Below are 20,255 nucleotides of genomic sequence, written 5' to 3'. Positions count from 1 at the left end.
GAATAGCCACAGCGGTATATATAGTAGCAGTTAGAAAGCAGAGGGTGAGTTCGAGAATTCACTAGGTGAATTTGAAGGAAGAATGTTTGAGAGAGTGCTAGAGTGTTCTTGACTGTTTCTTTAACATTCAAGAAGCGGAGAGAAATCCAGAACTTTCATTTTCTTTAGCACTTAATTATATTACTTTTAATAATTAATTTTCAAAATAAGCCTTTAAGGCCATTTTGAGTTTTATTTAAATTCAAAAGTGATAAAAAGGTTAAAAAAAAAATAAAATATTTAAGTTTTTAACTTAAATTTTGATATAATGAGAAAATAAAAATTGAGTATTTGAAGGAAGGTTGTCAACGTGGCGAGAGTAGAAAGGTGGAGAGGGGCGGTGCATGGCTGGAGCTCCGTGACGACGTTAAAACAGGTGTTGAAAGGAGGAGGATTGCAAAATGAAAAGCAATGACTAGACCAGAGATCAACGACAACTATTCATCGGCTCCTATCAATAAAATCATCTTCAAGGTTTAGATTCTCCTCTTCCATAAGCTTATATTGTGAGATATTAAAATAAGAAGATGATATTTTAATAATACTTTTTGATAATTTTTTTATAATAAAATACATATCATTATTTTATTGATTTATTTAATTTATGTTTAGAAAAATATTTAAAATGGATGAATCATAAATTACTACCTTATAAAAAAAGTTATTAAAAAGTGTTATTAATAGCATTTTTTCATTAAAATATTCCAATGTTTTAAGTAGTTTTTTTTTAAGCTCGTATCAATTAAAATAACGTATGTCATATTTTAAATAATATCCAAAATTACAAATTCTTTTTATTATTATTTTTGACTTTTTCTCTTCTTAAGACATAAAATCGAGTTAAAAACCAACGGTTTTTGTAAGCTCGTATCATAAAATTGAATTACAAATATCCTGAATATCGTACAAATCCATTTTTTTTCCATCTGTTTAGATAATAAATTGTGGGAAGTAAACACAACATAAAAATAAAAGTTAGTTTAATTTGATTCTTTTAAGGTAAAAATCTTGTAATGCGATTAAAAGTAATTTGAATTATTTTAAGAATGTTTTATTATTTTAATTTATTTTGTATATTTATTATAATATAATAAAAATAGATTAATTTTATAATACTTTAATTAAAGTGATCACTTATTTTATCATATATTATTATAAAAATAAAAGTTAAAAATTAAATTATAAAAAATAAACTAAACATTTAAATTGTTTAAATATTTTTAACAATGTTATAGTATTTAAAAAATTTAAATTATCAATTTACATAAAAAATTATTATAATAAAAGAATTATGGAAATGATAAAAAAATGTTGTTGATGGATCATATAAATTCACTTTTAATCTCATTCAAATTTTATTGATTTTCCAGTTAAATAAATCATATTTAATTTTATACACATCTGAAAAAAAAAGGGTTAAATATGTTTTTCGTCTCCCAACTATTGGCAGTTTTTGTGTTTAGTCCCTCCTTTAAAGTATACTACAATTTAGTCCTTTAACTTTAGAAAACTATGGTTTTAGTCTTTTTTACCAAATTTTTTAAACTTTATTTACTGTTTGAAGCACGTTACATTATAGCATTTGGATTGTTTACACATTTTGACACATTTTTGCTTCAATATCAACTGAGAAACGCGTTGGAAACAACAAATAAAGTTAAAAAAATTTGATAAAAAGGACTAATACCAGTTTTCTAAAGTTGAAGGACTAAATTGTACTATACTTTGAAAGATGGACTAAACACAAAAACGGTAAATAGTTGGAAGACGAAAAACATATTTAACCTAAAAAAAAATCAACCTAAACTAAAACAAACTCATGATAAGTCGAATTAATTCACGTTTCGAAACTCACTTTTACGTATAGACGAGGGATTTATCTGATTAAACTTTTTATCATTTGTGTAATTTGGTAATTATTGTAATAACAAATAAATAATTAATCTTCTTTTTCTAAAAAATAATGATACAGTATATCTTTTTAAAATATATTAAAATTTTATTCTGTATTGTGCCCTTGTTCTTATTATGCTCAAGGTGGGTATTTAATCTGATAATAAAACTAACCACTCAATAATTAACTATATTCAGGATAAATCAATTTTACCCTATAATTAACTACTCAGCAGGTAGACCAAAATATATTGATTGTCTTTAGACCAGGAAGAGTATTTCTTTTTTTCGTGTTTGGAAGCTATTTTTCTAAAACTTTTTGCTTAGAAATTTTGTTTTCAAATTATATTGAAAAAATTTAAAGGAGATTTTTTCTATAATATAGAGTATTTTTTTATTGAAAATGAAAAATGATATGAGAGTTATGACTAATATACATTGCTTTTTAATTAAATAAATATAAAAACTAGCTTAAAATAAATTTTAATAATTATTAAAATGTGTACGCGTACTGAAAATTCACATTATTTAATACATGCATCTTGTCTAATATTTAGTAAGAGAAACCAATTTTTTATTAAATAAGACTTAGTCAATAAATAAGTAAAATATTAAAAAATATTAGTTCAAATTTAACAATACGAGTAAAAAATACTCAAATGATTGCTTCAAAATATAATTCTACATTGTACATGATTTTTATTATAAATTTTGTTATGTTTTAATGAAGAGGTCAGACTTTCGGGAACAACTTTACTTATCAATTAAAAACAATAAGAAAGAAAATAAGTTTTCATGCAGTACTTTTTGTTATTTATTTTATTTTAATGTTATTCTTCTTAATAATATAACGTGTTTTCTTAGATGAATTTTATTTATTTGTTATGAATAAATTTATTTAAAATTTTATATTAACTACAAAAAGTTTACTCATTTTACAATTTGATTATATAATATTAAATCATGTTTAAAGTTGAATTACTAATATAGTATTAGATTAATGTTTTTTAGTTTTGTTGTTTCATTTGTCTAGAAGATCTATTATTGTCAATTAATATTCAATATAATATATCTCATAACATGGTAGAGTGTTGGAAATTTTTGATCAAGTTTAAATTTTACTTTACAAAGTGACGTTATTAATTTGATTTTTATATTTGTTTAGGCATGTTTACATTTTTTTTTTTAACTCAACTGAATCTTGAGTATTTATATTATTTAAAGGATTAACTAAGTTTTTGATCTCTAAATTATATCATGATTTTATTATTTTTTTCTATCTCAAACTTTAATCATGTTAAGTTTTTATACTTAAAAATACATTAATACGGTATTTTTTTTACAATAATACCAAAAAACAATCAACGATAGATGAGGTTTGCACTAATGCATTTTTTATGTATAAAGATCTAACATTATCAAAATTTGAGACAGCAACAAAATAAAAATTTTGTTATAATTTAAGAAAAAAAAAATAGTTAACCCTTATTTAAATAATAATAATAATAATAATAATGTAGTCTCTTTCGTGAAATAAACATTAACATAGTTAGAAGATGATCACTCAGACCTTTTTCTGATCCCTCTTCTTGAACATAATAGTTTCTTTCAAGTCCAATATGCTTTCCTTCAAATTCTATATCACAAATCTAAAATATTTGATTTTGTCTATTGCATGATTGAAAATAAACACGTAAACCTAATTATGACTTTTAAGTTTGTTTTCAATGCTAATACAAAAATAGATCATATTGTCTTCACGTAAAAAATACAAAGACTCAAATAAGTAAAAAAAAAGTATATAAAAACTAAATTACTAATTCAACATTTTATTAGACTCAAACAATTAACGTCTGTCTATTGAAAATGAACACATTAAATTTATTTACAAAATGAAGCATAATTACATAGAGAAAAAGAAATCAAATAGCAAAATATATAAATTATTTTTCTAATTAAGTCTTAACATTTTAATCTATAATAAATTATGCTTACATTTATAGTTTTTTTTTCAATAAAGGAGTGGGTAGTTTGCAATTTTTAATAAATATATGTAAATATTATGTACGCATTATTATTTTTTAAAAAGAATGTGAAATTGCTAACAGTAAATTATTACCTTTATTTAATATTGTTTATCATGGTACGAATTGTTGTATATAGTTTACATTTTTTAACGAGTTACATGTTTATGAATGTAATAAGTATTTATGTATTTGAATAAATCAACAAGAAACTAGTTATATTTAGACAACTTTTTTTCATAACATTGATTATGTGTTTACTCTAAATGTTTATGATTATTATTATTGATTGTAGAGTAATTTTTAACCTATCACATATTAACACGTAATCAAAATGTTCAAATGTTATAAAAAAATGTTATCTAAATATCATTATATTTTTATTATCACGCTAAAATAATTTTTTGAATATAATTGATTATATGCAACCACTTATTTGACTATGGAAATAGATCAGAAAGAGATCGGAGGAAAATTTAAAAAGTATTTTTAAAAGACAAAGATATTTTATCTGGAATATCTAAATATTTTATAACTCAAATTACCTCTATTTTTCCATCATATTTTACTAATAACATAAATTAGAATTCATTAATTTAAAATATAAAAATATAAAAGGTAAAATAATATTATATAACAAACAATAAAATTATGTTCAAAATTATTTAAATATTTCGAGAAAAAACAATTAGAAATTAAACTTAATTTATATAAACCTAAAATAATTGTAAACATTAAATAACATTTTGTTAGAAAAAAAAATATGAATAAAATTATGCTCTATGTAATTTTATTATTCCTTGAAAACATGTAATTTTATTAAACCAAGTTAATTTTCACTATTTCACGTTAATTTATAAGACATGTTAATTTTAACTGTTTCACTCAAAAGACATGATAGGACAAAATGCAAATTTGAAACTATTATATGAGTTATTTCTCTTAACCAGATTCAGATTGCTATTATTTAAAAAAAAAAAGGTTATGATTTTTAGATTCAACCAAATAATACGTCAACTAAACGAATTGTTTTAAGCAATTTCGAGGAATAAAAAATAAATAGATAAATTAAAATTTAAGTCAAGTAAATGAATCTAATTTTGTTTAATACCCGATTATAATTAAAGCACATGTTTTAATAAGATGATATAACTTTTTTTTAAAATAAACAATTATTACTTGAAAAGTAAGTTATCCAAAAAAATGTCCAGTTTAATCTAGATTACATTACTCGCTTAATTTGACACAAATTCCTTTAAAATTACGTTTTTCTTTTTTATATTTTAATCAGCCTTATATGATATATATCTCATTTCAATTTATCACAACGTTCTTGTTTATGTGTACTAAAAGACTTACACTGTGATCATTTGGAAATGATGTATTGATCATAGTTATTTAATGTATTATATTTTGTTCAAAGAAGATGATATTTTGATAATATTTTTTGATAATTCTTTTGACAACGGGACACGTGTTATCATTTTATTGGTTTATTTGAATTTATAGTATTTAAAATGAACCAATCATAAATTGTCACGTATACGTTGTCAAAAAATTATTAAAAAAGTGTTGTTAAAAGAAATTTTTTTATTATTTAATTTTAGAAATTTCAAAATTATGGGAGGTAATGTTTTGTGAGATGTATGATTTCTTCGTTCTTCCTTAATAGGTGAGATTTGAAAGTATTTATCTTGAAAAATCATTTTTACCCCTCATAATAAATATGTAGCAAGATTTTGTCAATAAAAATGCATCCAATGAACTTTTGAGCATATGAAAAAAAACATGTTGTAAGGTGAAATACTGTAATCGATTTCAGTGAATGTGAGATTCGATTCACACTGCGAAACTTTATTAGTTTTAATAATAATAATAAAAGTTATAATAATAAATAATAAAGACAATATAAATAATAATAATTAACTTTTTTTACCTTCTTTTATTGTTTTATTATGTGTTTCTTTTTATAATAATAATAACAAACTTTATTATTATTATTATTATTATTAAAGTTTATTACAATAAAAAAAGAAAGACATTTAAATTTATTATATAAAATAATATCAAATATGACTGCATTATATATGAAAAAAATATTGTATTAATCGTTTATTATTGTTTTTATTTCTAATATTTTCTGTCAAAAAATACATTACTTAAAATATCATTTTTACTACAAAAGATATTTTGGTAATTTTAAACTTTTATCAATTAAACAATTTTTTTTATCTATCATATTGATCAAATAATTTTATAATAATTTTTACAAATTTTATTTTTATATCCACTCTCACTTACTTTTAAATTCTTTAAAAAAATTAATTTACTCTCAAATCATCTCAATCTATCTACTTCGTCTTCTTCAAAATCCATTTTTCAATGTAAAAACACCCTTTGGTTTCTTTATTTTAGATTTATCAAAAATATGTTGAATAAATTAGTTTATACGTTTAAAAAAGTTATGTGAATCATGGAACTACTAAATAAAACTTAAAATGATTAAAATTTGTTTCAAAAGATGGTTAATATAAGTAAAACTGTGAGTTTAACATGTAGTTTATAATCACTTTAAATCCACTTTTTGAATTTCCTTTAAGAGATTCTTAAACTAGGAAAAAACATTTGGGTCTCAAAACTCCTTTTAAGTAAGTTAGGATTATGATCAATATAATTTGATCTGATTAAAAATAATTTAATTAACTCTTAAAAATAATAATTTTAGACTGACTCAAAAATCAAATAGAATCGATTCAAGTTGTAAGTAAAGAAAGGTCGACAGAGTTCAAAAATTAAGTTGGGTTCATATAAATCAAAAATAAAGACGGGTCAATATAGAAAAAAAAAACAAGACAAGTTATTCCAATGATAAAAAGTGAAAACAAATTGTTCTAATAATTGTATATAAAGAAAGTAATACCTTTTCATGTTTCAGAAAAAAAATCATGGGTTATTCCTAACCCTTTTTTTGGACACACCGATGTTGTGAGTTTTTTCAATGTTTTTTTTAACCTTTTCGATGTTTTTCCCAATACATTTGTGTTAGTGTAACATGTTTTATTTTCAATCATATTTAAATTTTGTGGTTAAATATTTATTACAAAATAAATTTAATTTTTTAAAAATACTTGAATAGAAGTATATTTTATTTTCATTTTAATTAATGAATTATATTATATAATTAATTGACTGTCTTATAAGAAAATAATTTATATTTGTAATATCTAAATTTGTACAACAGAAATAATTTTTTACATATAATTGAAAGACCATCTCTTTTGTGTTAGAGAAAAAAAAATTAGAGTAATCTGAACTAGCGTAACATTTGTTTCAAATCACTTTAGTAAAAATTGAATTCTAGTTTTATTCGCGATTAGAGGTTTGCAATAAGAAATATAATTTTTCCATTTAGGGTAAGCAACAACTCTTATAGAAAGTCAATATATTTTTTTCCAATTACCATGAATTGCCACATTTAAAATGCTATTATAATATTTAAATGGTAAGTGATGATTTTACTTAATAATGAAATAGTAATATAATAATAGTATAATTTTTTTATATAATGTGAAAAGAAAAAGTCAAACAAGAGGGTTTTAGTAATGATATCTTTAATATTTCTTTTTCATTCATTTCCATTTCCATTTTGTTTTTCATTAAAAAAAATATCTAATGAGCAAAATTTTAAAGTAATTTGAAGAAATTATTTAATACAGTTTTACTTAATCAAAGTATTATGAGACAAAAAAAACACAATATTTATCATTTTATATATTTTATTAATTTATATTTATTGATTTGTTTATTTTACTTTAGCCTCTTTATTTTTCTTATTTATCTATTTATTGTTATTAATGAAATATTTATGACATCATTATTTATTTCTTTGTTTATTATTATTATCTACGTGATAATTTTATTTCTATTTATTCATTGTTATTATTTTATTTAATTAGTGAAACCTTTATAAAATTATTATTATTTTATTAGATGATGTGTTTATAATTTTTTTATTGTTATTATTTTTATTTTATCAGTTTTTTTTATTTGTTATTATTATTTTATTAGTGAAATGTTAATAATATTTTTTAATTATTTATTGTAATTATTTTTATTTATGGAATGGGGGTATTTGTAACCTTATTTCAATTTATTTATATTTGTTATTATGTTTATTTAATTTATTTAGTAAAGTGTCCATAATTTTTTTTATTTTTTTAATTTATTTAGTACAATGTTTTTTTATTTTTATTTATTATTTTATTTATTCATTGAGATATTTATAATTTTTTATATTATTATTTTATTTATTTAATTTATTTATAAAAATACTTTCATAACCTTATTTTTATTTATATTTATCATTATTTTATTTAATTAGTGTTTCATAATCTTATTTTTATTTTATATTTATTTAATTGATTTAATGAAGCGTTTATAACCTCATTTTTATTTATTTAGTTTATTTAAATGAAATATTTTAATAAATATTTTTTATTTTTAATTATTATAAAAAAGCAATACACATATCATAATGCATTTGTTTACATTAATATATAAATTTATTTGTTTTCGTTTCATTTTCTAATACTTAAAAAACAAAAATAAAAGATCATATACATATATATATATATATGTATGTATGTATATTTATTTATTTATATACTAATAAAAACATGTATGTGTTTACTTTATATTATTATAATTATTAAATAAAATATAAATAATCTTTACAAATTTATTGTAAGTAATTTTATTAAAGTTTTTTTTTTAATTAAAAATGCTTAAACTAAAAAAACGATTAAATTTAAATAAAGAGTCACGTAAAAATATAACATTGATAAAATAATTATTTTAGTTTTAAAAAAATATTTTAAAAATAAAATTGAAAACCAGTATCAAATAAAAAAAATTCGTATATGTATTGAACCATAAATAATTGATAGAGATACAAGATAGCAATGATTTATTCAGTAAAAAAGAATTTAAATCTGTAATATTTGATTGAGTTAGTATTTTTTGAAGTTACAGAAGTAGAAAACAAACCTGTTAGTAAAAGGATGAATGTTGTTGTCATTATTTTGAAACATGGGCCGTAACCTAGAAGCAAGCCCACATAGATTTACGTTAGGATGTGCGTAAATGAGTGTATATTTTGGGTGGGCGAATGTGAATTTAGGGTTATGGAGGGGGTGTAATTTGGTAAACCTAATTTTGGGAAGAAAGAGTGGGGGCGATTGGAGATACGTATAGATACGGTACGCAAGGGTGAACACAACTCTAAGAAGGGTTTTTTGTGACCCCTCCGTTCTCACTCACGCACGCAGTTCTCTCTTCTCTTCTCACTCGGCAGAAGAGAGAGAAATATCCAATACCTAGCGTACTCACAATCCAATCCTTTCAATCTATCATCTATTTATCCCTTCTCTTCTTCCCCCTTTTCTCCCTTTACCCTTCTCTTCTCTTATTCGCTGGGCTTCGCTGTGCTTCGGCGTTGCTGAATCCATTACCGCTCTGTCGAATCGGACGGCCAAGATTGCATCGCGAGGCATGCAGCAGAGTGATCAGACGGTGTTGAGTTTGAGGCCCGGCGGTGGAAAAGGCAGCAGGCTCCTCGGCCCTCGATTCGACTCATCCTCCTCGTCTTCTGCTTCCCCTGCTTTTGGCTCCTTTTCTGCTGATCTTCCTCTCCTGCGTCCTCATGGCGGCTCTCCCTCTCCCTTCTCCATTAAGGTATCAATCCCCTTTCCCTGGATCTGCCTTTTTGCCGCTTCAATTTACCTTTTTTCTCACCAGAACTTGCTTTATCTCTCTCTATTTCTCTTTCTCTTGAAATTAATATCATGAAGGATTCTGTCCATTTTTTGTTTTTTTATCGTTGTTTTTTATTAATTTTTAAAAGCTGGGTGTGTCTTTCCTAAATGTTTTCTGGTGGGTATATCTGGATCTCGTATCAGCGTGATGAATAATATCAAGGCTCAATCATCGGGCTTGTTTTCCCCTGTAAAGTTTATACCTTTGCGATGAATTATTTGGCAAAACTTTGAATTTGGAAATAGTAATTGACACTCGTTTTTTTTGCTTGTTTTGTCCAATGCTTAGATTTGGATGTGTGTGGATTTGATTTGATGGTGGTGTGTTTTGGAATTTAAGTACTTAAGCCAATTTATTTAGGGCTGTGTTGGTGCTGAAGCATAAAGAAAACTATTGGGAAAAATGAAAAAAAATCAACTAACTGGAAGTAAAAAGAGAATATCTTTCTTGTAATGTTTTTTTTTCCAGTTTTTACAGGGATTTAACCTAATGCCCATGAGACAAGGGGCAAACTGAATTTGAATGTCCTAATTCTTGGTTGGGCACTAAGTATGTGTACCTGCTGTAAATATGGACAAAAAGCAATATGTGGGCTTTAGGTGGGATTGACTAAATTTCAAGTTACCCATAAAGGTCCCACATACATTGAACTAATTTCACAATTATAGTGGATGTGACAACTTCTATGTGGCACAGGATATGACATCGTTTCTCTGTTATACTGTTTTTCTTAATGAGGTCATTTATCTACATTTTGCCTGGATGTTATTGGCCCCCCACTCAGATTCAGTGTTTGGGAGATTGTTATAAATCTTATACTTTTTTTCTGAAGGAAGTGCTTGCAAAGACTTTAAATGAATCTGTTGAACTGTTTGCTGTGTTACAAAAATTGTTGACAGAACGATAACCAATATTGTATTTACATACTGGTTGCGATTGTTTGTCCGTTGAACATGGTTTAATTGAATACTGCATTTGTTGTAGCACCGCTTATGATCTAAAGACATCTATCTCTGACTTATCATGTACTTTTTGAAGTTGTCTTTTTGAATTGTGATAGTTAAACTGTGTATATGTCTCGTGATTTGTATCTAAAAGTTTCTGAATTTACAGGCTGGAGATTCCCGGTTTGAAGGTCGTGAGCGTGTGCGATATACCAGGGAGCAGCTCTTGCAACTCAGAGAGGTAATTTTTATGTTATCGCTGCTTTAATGTCATGGTTAATTAATTATACTTTTTCCTGAGGAAATTTGTTTATTGCATCTGCTGCCTAGATGTTATTCTTTTCCTTTTAATTTGAAAATTGTGGCTAATTAAAATTCTTTGATGTCTAGTGATTGGATTTTTCTTTCTAATAACCTGTGTGTATTGCTTGCCTTGTGTGTCTACTTTTATGTTTTAAGTTTACTTGTATTAATTAAACTTAAACAGAGGCTGCCAGATTTTCTACCGAACTCTCTTGTTCCTTGAAAAGCAACCTACATTGTTCCCTATGCCTCTGGATAAATTTTTACGTATGATCTTTTGTTTTCTTAAATATCTTGTCTCTTCTCTCCACACATCCTTTTTTTCAACCTTGTGCTCCAGTTTTTGTGCCTAATGATTCATCACTTGGCTAATTGTTGAACCTTTTTGTTCTAAGGGTGTTGAGATCCTTGATGATGTTTTGAAGATCAGACAAGAAATTGTAGCTGAACTTTTTGGTGAAGATCAAAGTTGGGCCCGCCCAGAAAGTAACGTGAGTTTGTTTTCTGTCCCCTATTTGTGTTGTTAACTAAGACCCTATTCTTCCTCCATCTTTTTGGTAAATTTATTAATGCACTTGATTAACGCTGATTTATTTTCGGGGGTGAACATAATAGTATCTTAGAGTGATTCATCAGTGATCAAGGAATGGTAAAATGTCTAATTGAGTTTAATTGTTCTGATATTTCTATTTTTTTTTATTAGTTCAATTCATTCGTATCATTTTAATGAATTTAATTTGTGAAATTGTTACAATTATAAATTCAACTATTCAAATTGTGCAATGATGTATATAATATCTTCTGCAGCCCTCACATCAATTTCAAAATCGATATTCTGAGCCAGATAATCGTGACTGGCGTGGACGATCTGGCCAACCTTTTGGTAATGCAGATGAGAGGTCTTGGGATAATCTCAAGGAGAATAGGGAGTTTGGAAACAATCGTCAAGAGCAACTGAATTCTCAGTTTTCAAGGGCACAAATAACTTCTAACCAAGGGGTACTGATAACTGGCAGAAATGTTAATGTTTTGTATTTAAGTTTGATCTAGTGTCATTTAATGCTCTTTACATTATAATTAAACAAGAAAGTGAAAAGTGAAAGCTTTTTTGAGCTTTTAATATGGTGGCATTGAGTAGTTCTCTCTTTATGCAATGTGTAATGAATTGTTTTATCTTATTTTCAATTCTTTTATCTCTATTAAATCAGGGTGGACCTACTCCAACACTAGTCAAGGCTGAGGTGCCATGGTCAGCTAGAAGGGGAACTCTCTCTGAAAAAGATCGTGTCTTAAAGACAGTTAAAGGGTAATATATTTCTACCTTTTAATACTTGTTAATAAGTTAATGGGGATTTTGTATTTCAACGTGCCCTTTATTATTTGGTGAGTTTCACATGTGTCCCACTTAATAGAGAGTGATGTCCATTTGATATAGGTAGTGGTCGAATGGATTTCTCCAAATATTAAAGAGTGTATTAAAGACGGTATGTCGACTAGTAAAAACAACAAAATAACAATATAGATCATTTTGTGGGATCGCATCATACTATATGTGAAAAATGGACTTGGCTTCTCTTAATTGGTAAATAAAGTATGGGATAAGGTGAGGGTTTTTTTGATTGAGTTGAAGAACTTTGTTACTTAACTGGCTTAAATCAAGAGCGGATGCGTTCTTTCTTTCTCACTTTACATATTTACTCACATTAGATAAGCTGAATCTGTGAAAAGTAATCTCAAGTCAATATTTTTGAGTTTTGACTACATTATTTTATTTATATATTTTCATTGTAACTAATGAAAGTTAACTTTCCTTTTTAACATTTTGTATTTGCTTCTTCACCCATGTGACTAGTATGATTCTTCAGAATTACATGCCCTCTGATACTGATAATCAGTACTGTGAATCATTTCTATGCAGAATACTAAATAAGTTGACTCCTGAGAAATTTGATCTCTTGAAGGGTCAGTTGATTGATTCTGGCATTACATCTGCCGACATATTGAAGGTTAATTTTATTCTGTTAATAAGTATTTTTCTATCACATTCTCGTTTTTAATTGATTTGCTTGGTAATGCAGGGAGTTATTTCACTAATATTTGATAAGGCAGTGCTAGAACCAACATTTTGCCCAATGTATGCCCAGCTATGTTCTGATCTTAATGAAAAGCTGCCTCCATTCCCATCTGATGAGCCTGGTGGGAAGGAAATCACTTTTAAGAGAGTGCTCTTGAATAACTGCCAGGAGGCTTTTGAAGGTGCAGATAACCTGAGGGAAGAAGTGAGACAGATGACAGCTCCTGAGCAGGAGATGGAGCGAAGGGATAAGGACAGACTTGTCAAGATTCGAACCCTTGGAAACATTCGTTTAATTGGTGAGCTATTGAAGCAAAAAATGGTTCCCGAAAAGATTGTTCATCACATTGTTCAGGTTCTATCAGGACTTGAGACTCGATTGTTATATAATTTATTGTCGGTTTTGGAGTTTGCACTTACCTTTGTGGTTGACTGATGCTTGATACAGGAGCTTTTAGGTCCACCTGACAGCAAGGTCTGTCCAGCTGAGGAAAATGTTGAAGCAATATGTCAATTTTTCAACACTATTGGTAAGCAGCTGGATGAAAGCCAAAAATCGAGGCGTATTAATGATATGTACTTCAGTCGTTTGAAAGAATTGAGCACCAATCCCCAACTTGTTCCACGGCTGCGGTTTATGGTTCGTGATGTTCTAGATTTGCGTTCTAATAACTGGATTCCTAGACGTGAAGAGGTAAGTTTACTCAATTTACTCTTGAAAATATGCTACGACTCAGTTTGAAGGCACTTATGTTGCTTTTTTTTTTTTTTTTTTTTTTTTTTTTTTTTTTTTTTTTCTTTTAATTGCTACTGCTTCTTTACTAATTAGGTGAAAGCCAAAACCATCACTGAAATTCATTCAGAGGCAGAGAAAAATCTTGGATTGCGTCCAGGTGCCACTGCAAGTATGAGAAATAGCCGTGTAACTTCTGGTGTTCAAGGAAACATTAGTCAGGGAGGATTTCCAATTGCCCGACCTGGTACGGGTGGTATGATGCCTGGGATGCCGGGGACAAGGAGGATCCCTGGAATTGATAATGACAACTGGGAGGTTCCCAGGACAAGATCAATGCCGAGAGGAGGAGACATGTCAGGCATGCAAGCTGGAGGACGTGGTCAGTCTCCTTTCATTTCTAAGACGCCAACTGTTAGCTCAAGGTTACTACCTCAAGGTAGTGGTGGTACTATAAGTGGGAGAAGCAGTGCCCTGGTGCATGGAGGTGGTGGTGCTCCTTCTGCTCGTCCATCAAATGTTGGTTTGAGTACCGAGCCCACACCTCAAATGCCTTCACCTGTTAAAGCTGTTTCTGCCATACCCTCTGAGAAGCCACAAGCTTCAGCTCCAAAATTGAATGTTGACGAACTTCAGCGTAAAACTAGTTCTCTTCTGGAAGAATATTTCAGTGTCCGGCTTTTGGACGAGGCATTGCAGTGTGTGGAGGAACTAAAAGCTCCTGCTTATCATCCCGAGGTTGTGAAGGAAGCCATTTCCATTGGACTTGATAAAAGTCCGCCATGTGTTGAACCTGTTGGCAAACTTCTTGAGTATCTGTTCGTGAAGAAGATTCTTTCAGCCAGAGACATAGGGACTGGGTGCATGTTATTTGCTTCTCTGCTGGATGATATCGGCATAGACTTACCTAAAGCACCAAATAATTTTGGTGAGATAGTAGGGAAACTAGTTTTGGCTGGGGCTTTGGATTTTAAGGTGGTGAGAGACGTCCTGAAGAAGGTGGATGATGACCGGTTCCAGAAAGCAATATTTTCTGCTGCATTGCAGGTAATTAGCTCTGCATCTGGGCAAGCCGTGTTGGATTCCCAAGCATCTGATATTGAGGCCTGTCAGAGTCTGTTCAACTGAATCAGATGAGTCTGCATGAGAATATTGATCCCTGTAACTGAACGAACATCAAATTCCCTTCCCTATAAAAGCTCTCACTTTTTAGAGCACTTTGTATTACAGTATGTTATAAAAGTGGGAGCTTCCAGTATCAGGTATTTTCTCGAGTTGTATAATTTTTTTTTTTTGTTTTCATGTCGTAGAGGTGTTTTTTGAGGGAAAAGTTAAACCATAAAGCTACGGATTTTGTTTTCCAGTTGGCTAATCATGTGCCAAGAGAGTGGCCCATCCATCCGGGGGTCCAAATGTTTTTGTACTTCATTAGTTTCATTTTTTTTCCCTTTATTTTCTTGACAGAGTAATTGTTAAACTGGTCAGTTCATAAATATCATTGTCGTTACTTTGGCATGTATTTTTTGAAGGTTTGAATTCAACTTTGTGTGGGTGCATGTCCAGCTATCACTTTTTTCCTTCCTTTAGAGTGAGGAACAGTATCGCTGGGGATTATTATATTTAATTTCGATATGCCAAATCCCATCTTTTCATCTGAACTATCTTATCTTAAAATGATTTTTATTGAAATTAAATTTGAAGCGAAGTGATTAATATTTAAATGTTTTATTGAAATATACGTTTGTTAGTGACATTTAGGAATAATTTGCAGTGGAAAGAGGTAATAATTTATATTTTTTGTTTGGTTGTCAACTTAGGGTATCTTAAAAATATCATGCTTATTTATGTTGTGTACTTGGCACAGATTTGAGTCTTGTGTATTGTATGAGTTCTGACGGATGCAGATTGGTACTCTATCTTTGACGTTTACTGTGTAAAACAATAGAAACAGTTTTTGTTCTCTCAAAATTAAATTATATTCAGTATGAAATTATTTTATGAAAAAAAGTTAAGGCTTATTCTCCTTTCGAACCTAAAATGGCATCTCACTTAAAATGTTGGTACTTGTTTTTGCTTTTTGAAAAATTCAATATTTTCAAGACATGGAATTGTTCATAAAGTGATCCAATTCAATCGATCTATAAGATCGATCTGAAAATAAATTAAAATTAAATATACCAATAATCGATATAACTTATTTTATTGCGTTAACTTCGATTTTTTTGACTGATTAAAAAATTTAAATCACATTAATGTATTTAAGTTTTATTTACGAAATTGCCATATTATTCCTACTTATTAACTTAGAAAGTTATAAAATTATTATACTTTTTAATTTATTCTCTAAATTTCGTATTAATATTCTAACATTGATATGTTTATTGGTTTAATTTGATTCTTTTATCTCTTATTATACATTGTTATTATATTTTTTTAATTTTAATATTAAAGAACTAATTTTAATAAAGAATATTTTAGAAAAAAAATAAAAAATTAATAGTCGGAGTCCAAAATTTTAATACTTTGTAAAACACATTCAATTTATGTTCGATCACGAACTTATATACTAGAAAAGTTATTGTTTATCTAATAATTACAATTTTAATCGTAATGTATATATAAAAAATAAAAGATTTAGACCATAACTGAAAATTTGTACAAAACCATTAATTTAATATTGTATCTAATATGTGTTGCCCATAAAAAGGTGCAACATATATATAATCGTTTAGTAATAAAAAAACAAATATAATCATATCATAAATCAATACGCATTTTATCTTTATAAATAATAAATTAGCTTAAATAAGTTTGTATTCTAAATTTGACAATTATTTTTAAGGTTTAAATTATTTGTAGGTTAGTTCTAAATAACTATCTTAACTTTTTAATTCATGACAGGGATGATGATGGGTGCAGTACGTATTTTATTATTCCATCCATAGTGTCAAGTAAAAAATCAATTAAATAATTAAAAAAATCACAGCTAAAAAATATGATATTATCAAATTTAGTGACAAAATAGACATTTTTTTTCAATGCTAAATATTAATAACGGAATTATAATTATATAAATATCAAATATAGATAATATTAGAAAAACGTTAAATGTGTATTTTAGAAATAAGTTATGAAATTAATAACTAAAGAAAAATTAATTCAAAATTATTAAATTATTGGAGATGTTTTTAGTAATTTAAGACGGGAACGATTATTGAAATTAGGATAAGATTTTATATATATATATATATATATATATATATATATATATATATATATATATATATATATATATATATATTGTTCTTTATATTAAATTAAATAAATTATATATTTAGAAAATGAGATTTTAAAAGTGATGTTGTTTGTAAATAGTGTAACATCCCAATAAATATAACCCAAAGCTATAATTCATTTTAGGAGTTAACATGAATAATAAAGGAGAACAGTAGTGAATAAGCATAGAGGTGAAAGAGATAGGAAAATATATCATTAAAATTTAAAACTGTACAACAGTCATACTGAATACAATATTTACAAAATAGACCGAACGGTCTTAAATAGAGTTCATTGAACTAACGACCAATCATCAAAAGGTTCCTCATTCTGAAGGATTTTTACAAACTATTAACCGAACAGTTAACTAGCCACCTAACAAAAATAACTATACTAAAGACCGGAAGGTCCTGCACAGCTCTCAGGCACGGCTTCCACGGCATCCTCCAGAGTGTCCTCCAAAGCAGCTTCTAAGGTATCCTCCAAAGTACCCTCTGCTCACACCCAAAAGGATGATCATTGCCACGAAGAGAATAACCGAACGGTCAAACACCGAACGACAACATACATAAAGACAGAACAGATAAGGGTAAGCTTATGTAAATTTAATTAATCGTTTCAACAGGTAAGCAATTAAACAGAATCAAATCAACATGTTATACACACAATTACTACACGTGCATACTAAGTTCATCAACTTATGACCGACCACTAAGACACTGTCCGGACGGTATGAACCATGTAGCCCGACGTCCCTAGCACCCGGTGTGGTGTAATAGCTGCCTTTACTTATCAGCTGCCACCCGAGGTTAGTCCTCAAACGGTTATCTGTTCGTATAACCGCGGACCTCCTGCCATTCCCACACATGAGTGACCTTTCTCTACCTGAGAAAGCGTCCTCACGGAATATCAGGATCAGGACGACCAAACCAGGGTCTGACCATGTTCATATTTTACCAATCATTACCAATTCATGAGACATTCCTCCATTGGAATTCCCTTACTCAACCAAATTCAATATCTATTCATTGTTACTTTCATCCTATAAGGGTGCCAATAGAACGATCAGATTATCAACGATGGAATAAAAGATGGAATGAGACAAGGATACATGGCCGAATGGTCCAACAAGAACTAAAACTGGATGCCCTGGAACATTTGCAATAGTTGACCGGCTGACCCGACAACGAATAGAACTAACTACCAAAGATTTAACACAAGTGATGTCCGGACGGTCTGATCAAGGGTGAGACTGAATAACAGAAGAATATCAAATGGTTGGTCGAATGGTCCGACAAGAAATAAGATCGTACCCCAAAGGATTTACTATAAGTAATAGTCATCCGGACGGTTTTGCAAAGAATGTTATAAACAAGTACTAATCATGTTCGAAGGCTGGTCTATGACCGAACACTTCTCAAACCGAACGAACTAAGAAAAGAGGAATTCTTTAAAGGAGAAAAAGGACTTTAGTCAAGTAAAACGGACGTTTCAATGAATAAAGGCTCACTAGACCATGCAATCATTAAGTGACCGAATGGTTCCAAAAGAAAGAATATCAAGTTTGTAGATTTTATAATTTAAGTGTCAACCTAAGGTCGAACACTTGTAAGGCCGAACGCCTGGTTTATGACCAGCGTCCTTAAATAATTATTAACAATAATATTAAATGATGTAAACTAAATTGAGAAACTTATTATACCAAACAGTCCGAATGGACTGAACGGTAATGGGAGGACTGAATGGTCCTAATGACCTTCGATCTCAGATTCATGATTTCTCTAAGTTTCATACATTCATACCAAGTACATACTTTAAAATCATACAATTCATACGACAGCATTTTACATATTATCAACCATTAAATCATACATCATACAACAAAGATTCATACATTCAAATCATACAAAGAAATTATAATTAAACTTTATAAGCTTCCCTTACCTCTAATTCCAGCTAGTACGTCTAAGGTAGGTTGGTAGCAATCTATCTCTTCTAAGGTTCCCAAAGTCTAGAATCAAATACCAAAGTAGGTTCAGAGGAACGGTTTCACAAGTACATGCAAGCTTTAAAGGCGCATGCATGCAAGAGAACAAATAGATTTCAAAGGTCAGAACACTTACCAGGTATAACCCGAAACCGAACGGTTCTAATGGAAGAGGAGACCACCAGAAGTCTTCAGGTGTGATCTGAATGGTGATCAGAACAGTAGATTGGTTAGGAATTTAGAGAGAAGGTTGGAAGATTTTAGAGAGAAGGAGGAGAATTTGAGTTTCCAGAAAGTTTGAGTTTGAGGAAGAAGAAGAAGATTGCATGGGAAAAGTGGCGTCAGGTTCCCTTCTCACCTTATATACTGCCTCCACTTAGAACGTCCGGACCATTCCCAGCGTGCCACCTGACTTCCACTTTCTGGGGGTTTCACTGCTCTGCTGATACTGCACGGATCACGAAGGAAGGGAATTAAAACTTAGCAGAGTTGGTCTCCCACTTTACCAGGGAAGACCGGACGGCTGACACGTGTACCCCACTAAGGAGGGTATTAAATGGGGTGTGACAAATAGTGTCAATTATTTTAATTTTAAAATGTTTTAATATAAAGAGTTTTATAATGAAATTTTATTAGTCTAAAATTTATTATCTATATAGAAATTAATTTTTTCTTTATTTGTATGATTGAAGAATCAAAACAGTAAAGATTAATTGTTATTGTGAATTTTTTATTTTGGATAGGTCAGTTTCTTTGTTTGTGTCAATTGAGTTTCAACAATTTTAATTAGTATTTTTTTTTCATTATATGTTATATGTGACATTTCTTTCACTTGTATGCGTCATTTTAGTCATTTATTTGAGTCTTTACAAATCAATGATCATAACAATATGTCTTGGTCATTCTTGTAATGTTTCTATGTGTGATAATTTTATTGGATGAGCTATCTGGTTGTTGGGCGAATGGGTTTTCAAGTACTACTTGCCGAGCAAATAAATGTTCTTGTTGAGCAAAATTAATCGAGTTTGATATTATTTTAATGTAGGATTATGTGATGCTAAAATGGTAGTTGATTTATGATGTTTATCTGAGAATGAATTGTTTGTACTAATCCAAAGAGGATTAGTTGTGGTTTCATTAATGTATGCATTAATATATGAATTCAATA

The 20,255-nt window shown here is 28.4% G+C and overlaps 1 protein-coding gene across 1 annotated transcript; it reads left to right on the top strand.

The window, feature by feature from the left end:
• Positions 1-9,181: 9,181 nt before the first annotated feature.
• On the top strand, positions 9,182-15,343 carry LOC106768456 (eukaryotic translation initiation factor). Its single transcript, XM_014653631.2, has 9 exons — positions 9,182-9,689; positions 10,884-10,955; positions 11,413-11,508; positions 11,825-12,016; positions 12,226-12,323; positions 12,936-13,023; positions 13,096-13,446; positions 13,540-13,785; positions 13,921-15,343. Exons 1-9 carry the CDS (start codon positions 9,507-9,509, stop codon positions 14,950-14,952), a joined length of 2,358 nt encoding a protein of 785 aa, XP_014509117.1. The 5' UTR covers positions 9,182-9,506; the 3' UTR covers positions 14,953-15,343.
• Positions 15,344-20,255: the final 4,912 nt, after the last annotated feature.

This window comes from Vigna radiata, chromosome 7 (genome assembly GCF_000741045.1).
Source record: "Vigna radiata var. radiata cultivar VC1973A chromosome 7, Vradiata_ver6, whole genome shotgun sequence".
Taxonomy (NCBI): domain Eukaryota; kingdom Viridiplantae; phylum Streptophyta; class Magnoliopsida; order Fabales; family Fabaceae; genus Vigna; species Vigna radiata.
Note: the sequence above shows the minus strand (reverse complement) of the source record. Positions and strands in the feature narration are given on the sequence as shown.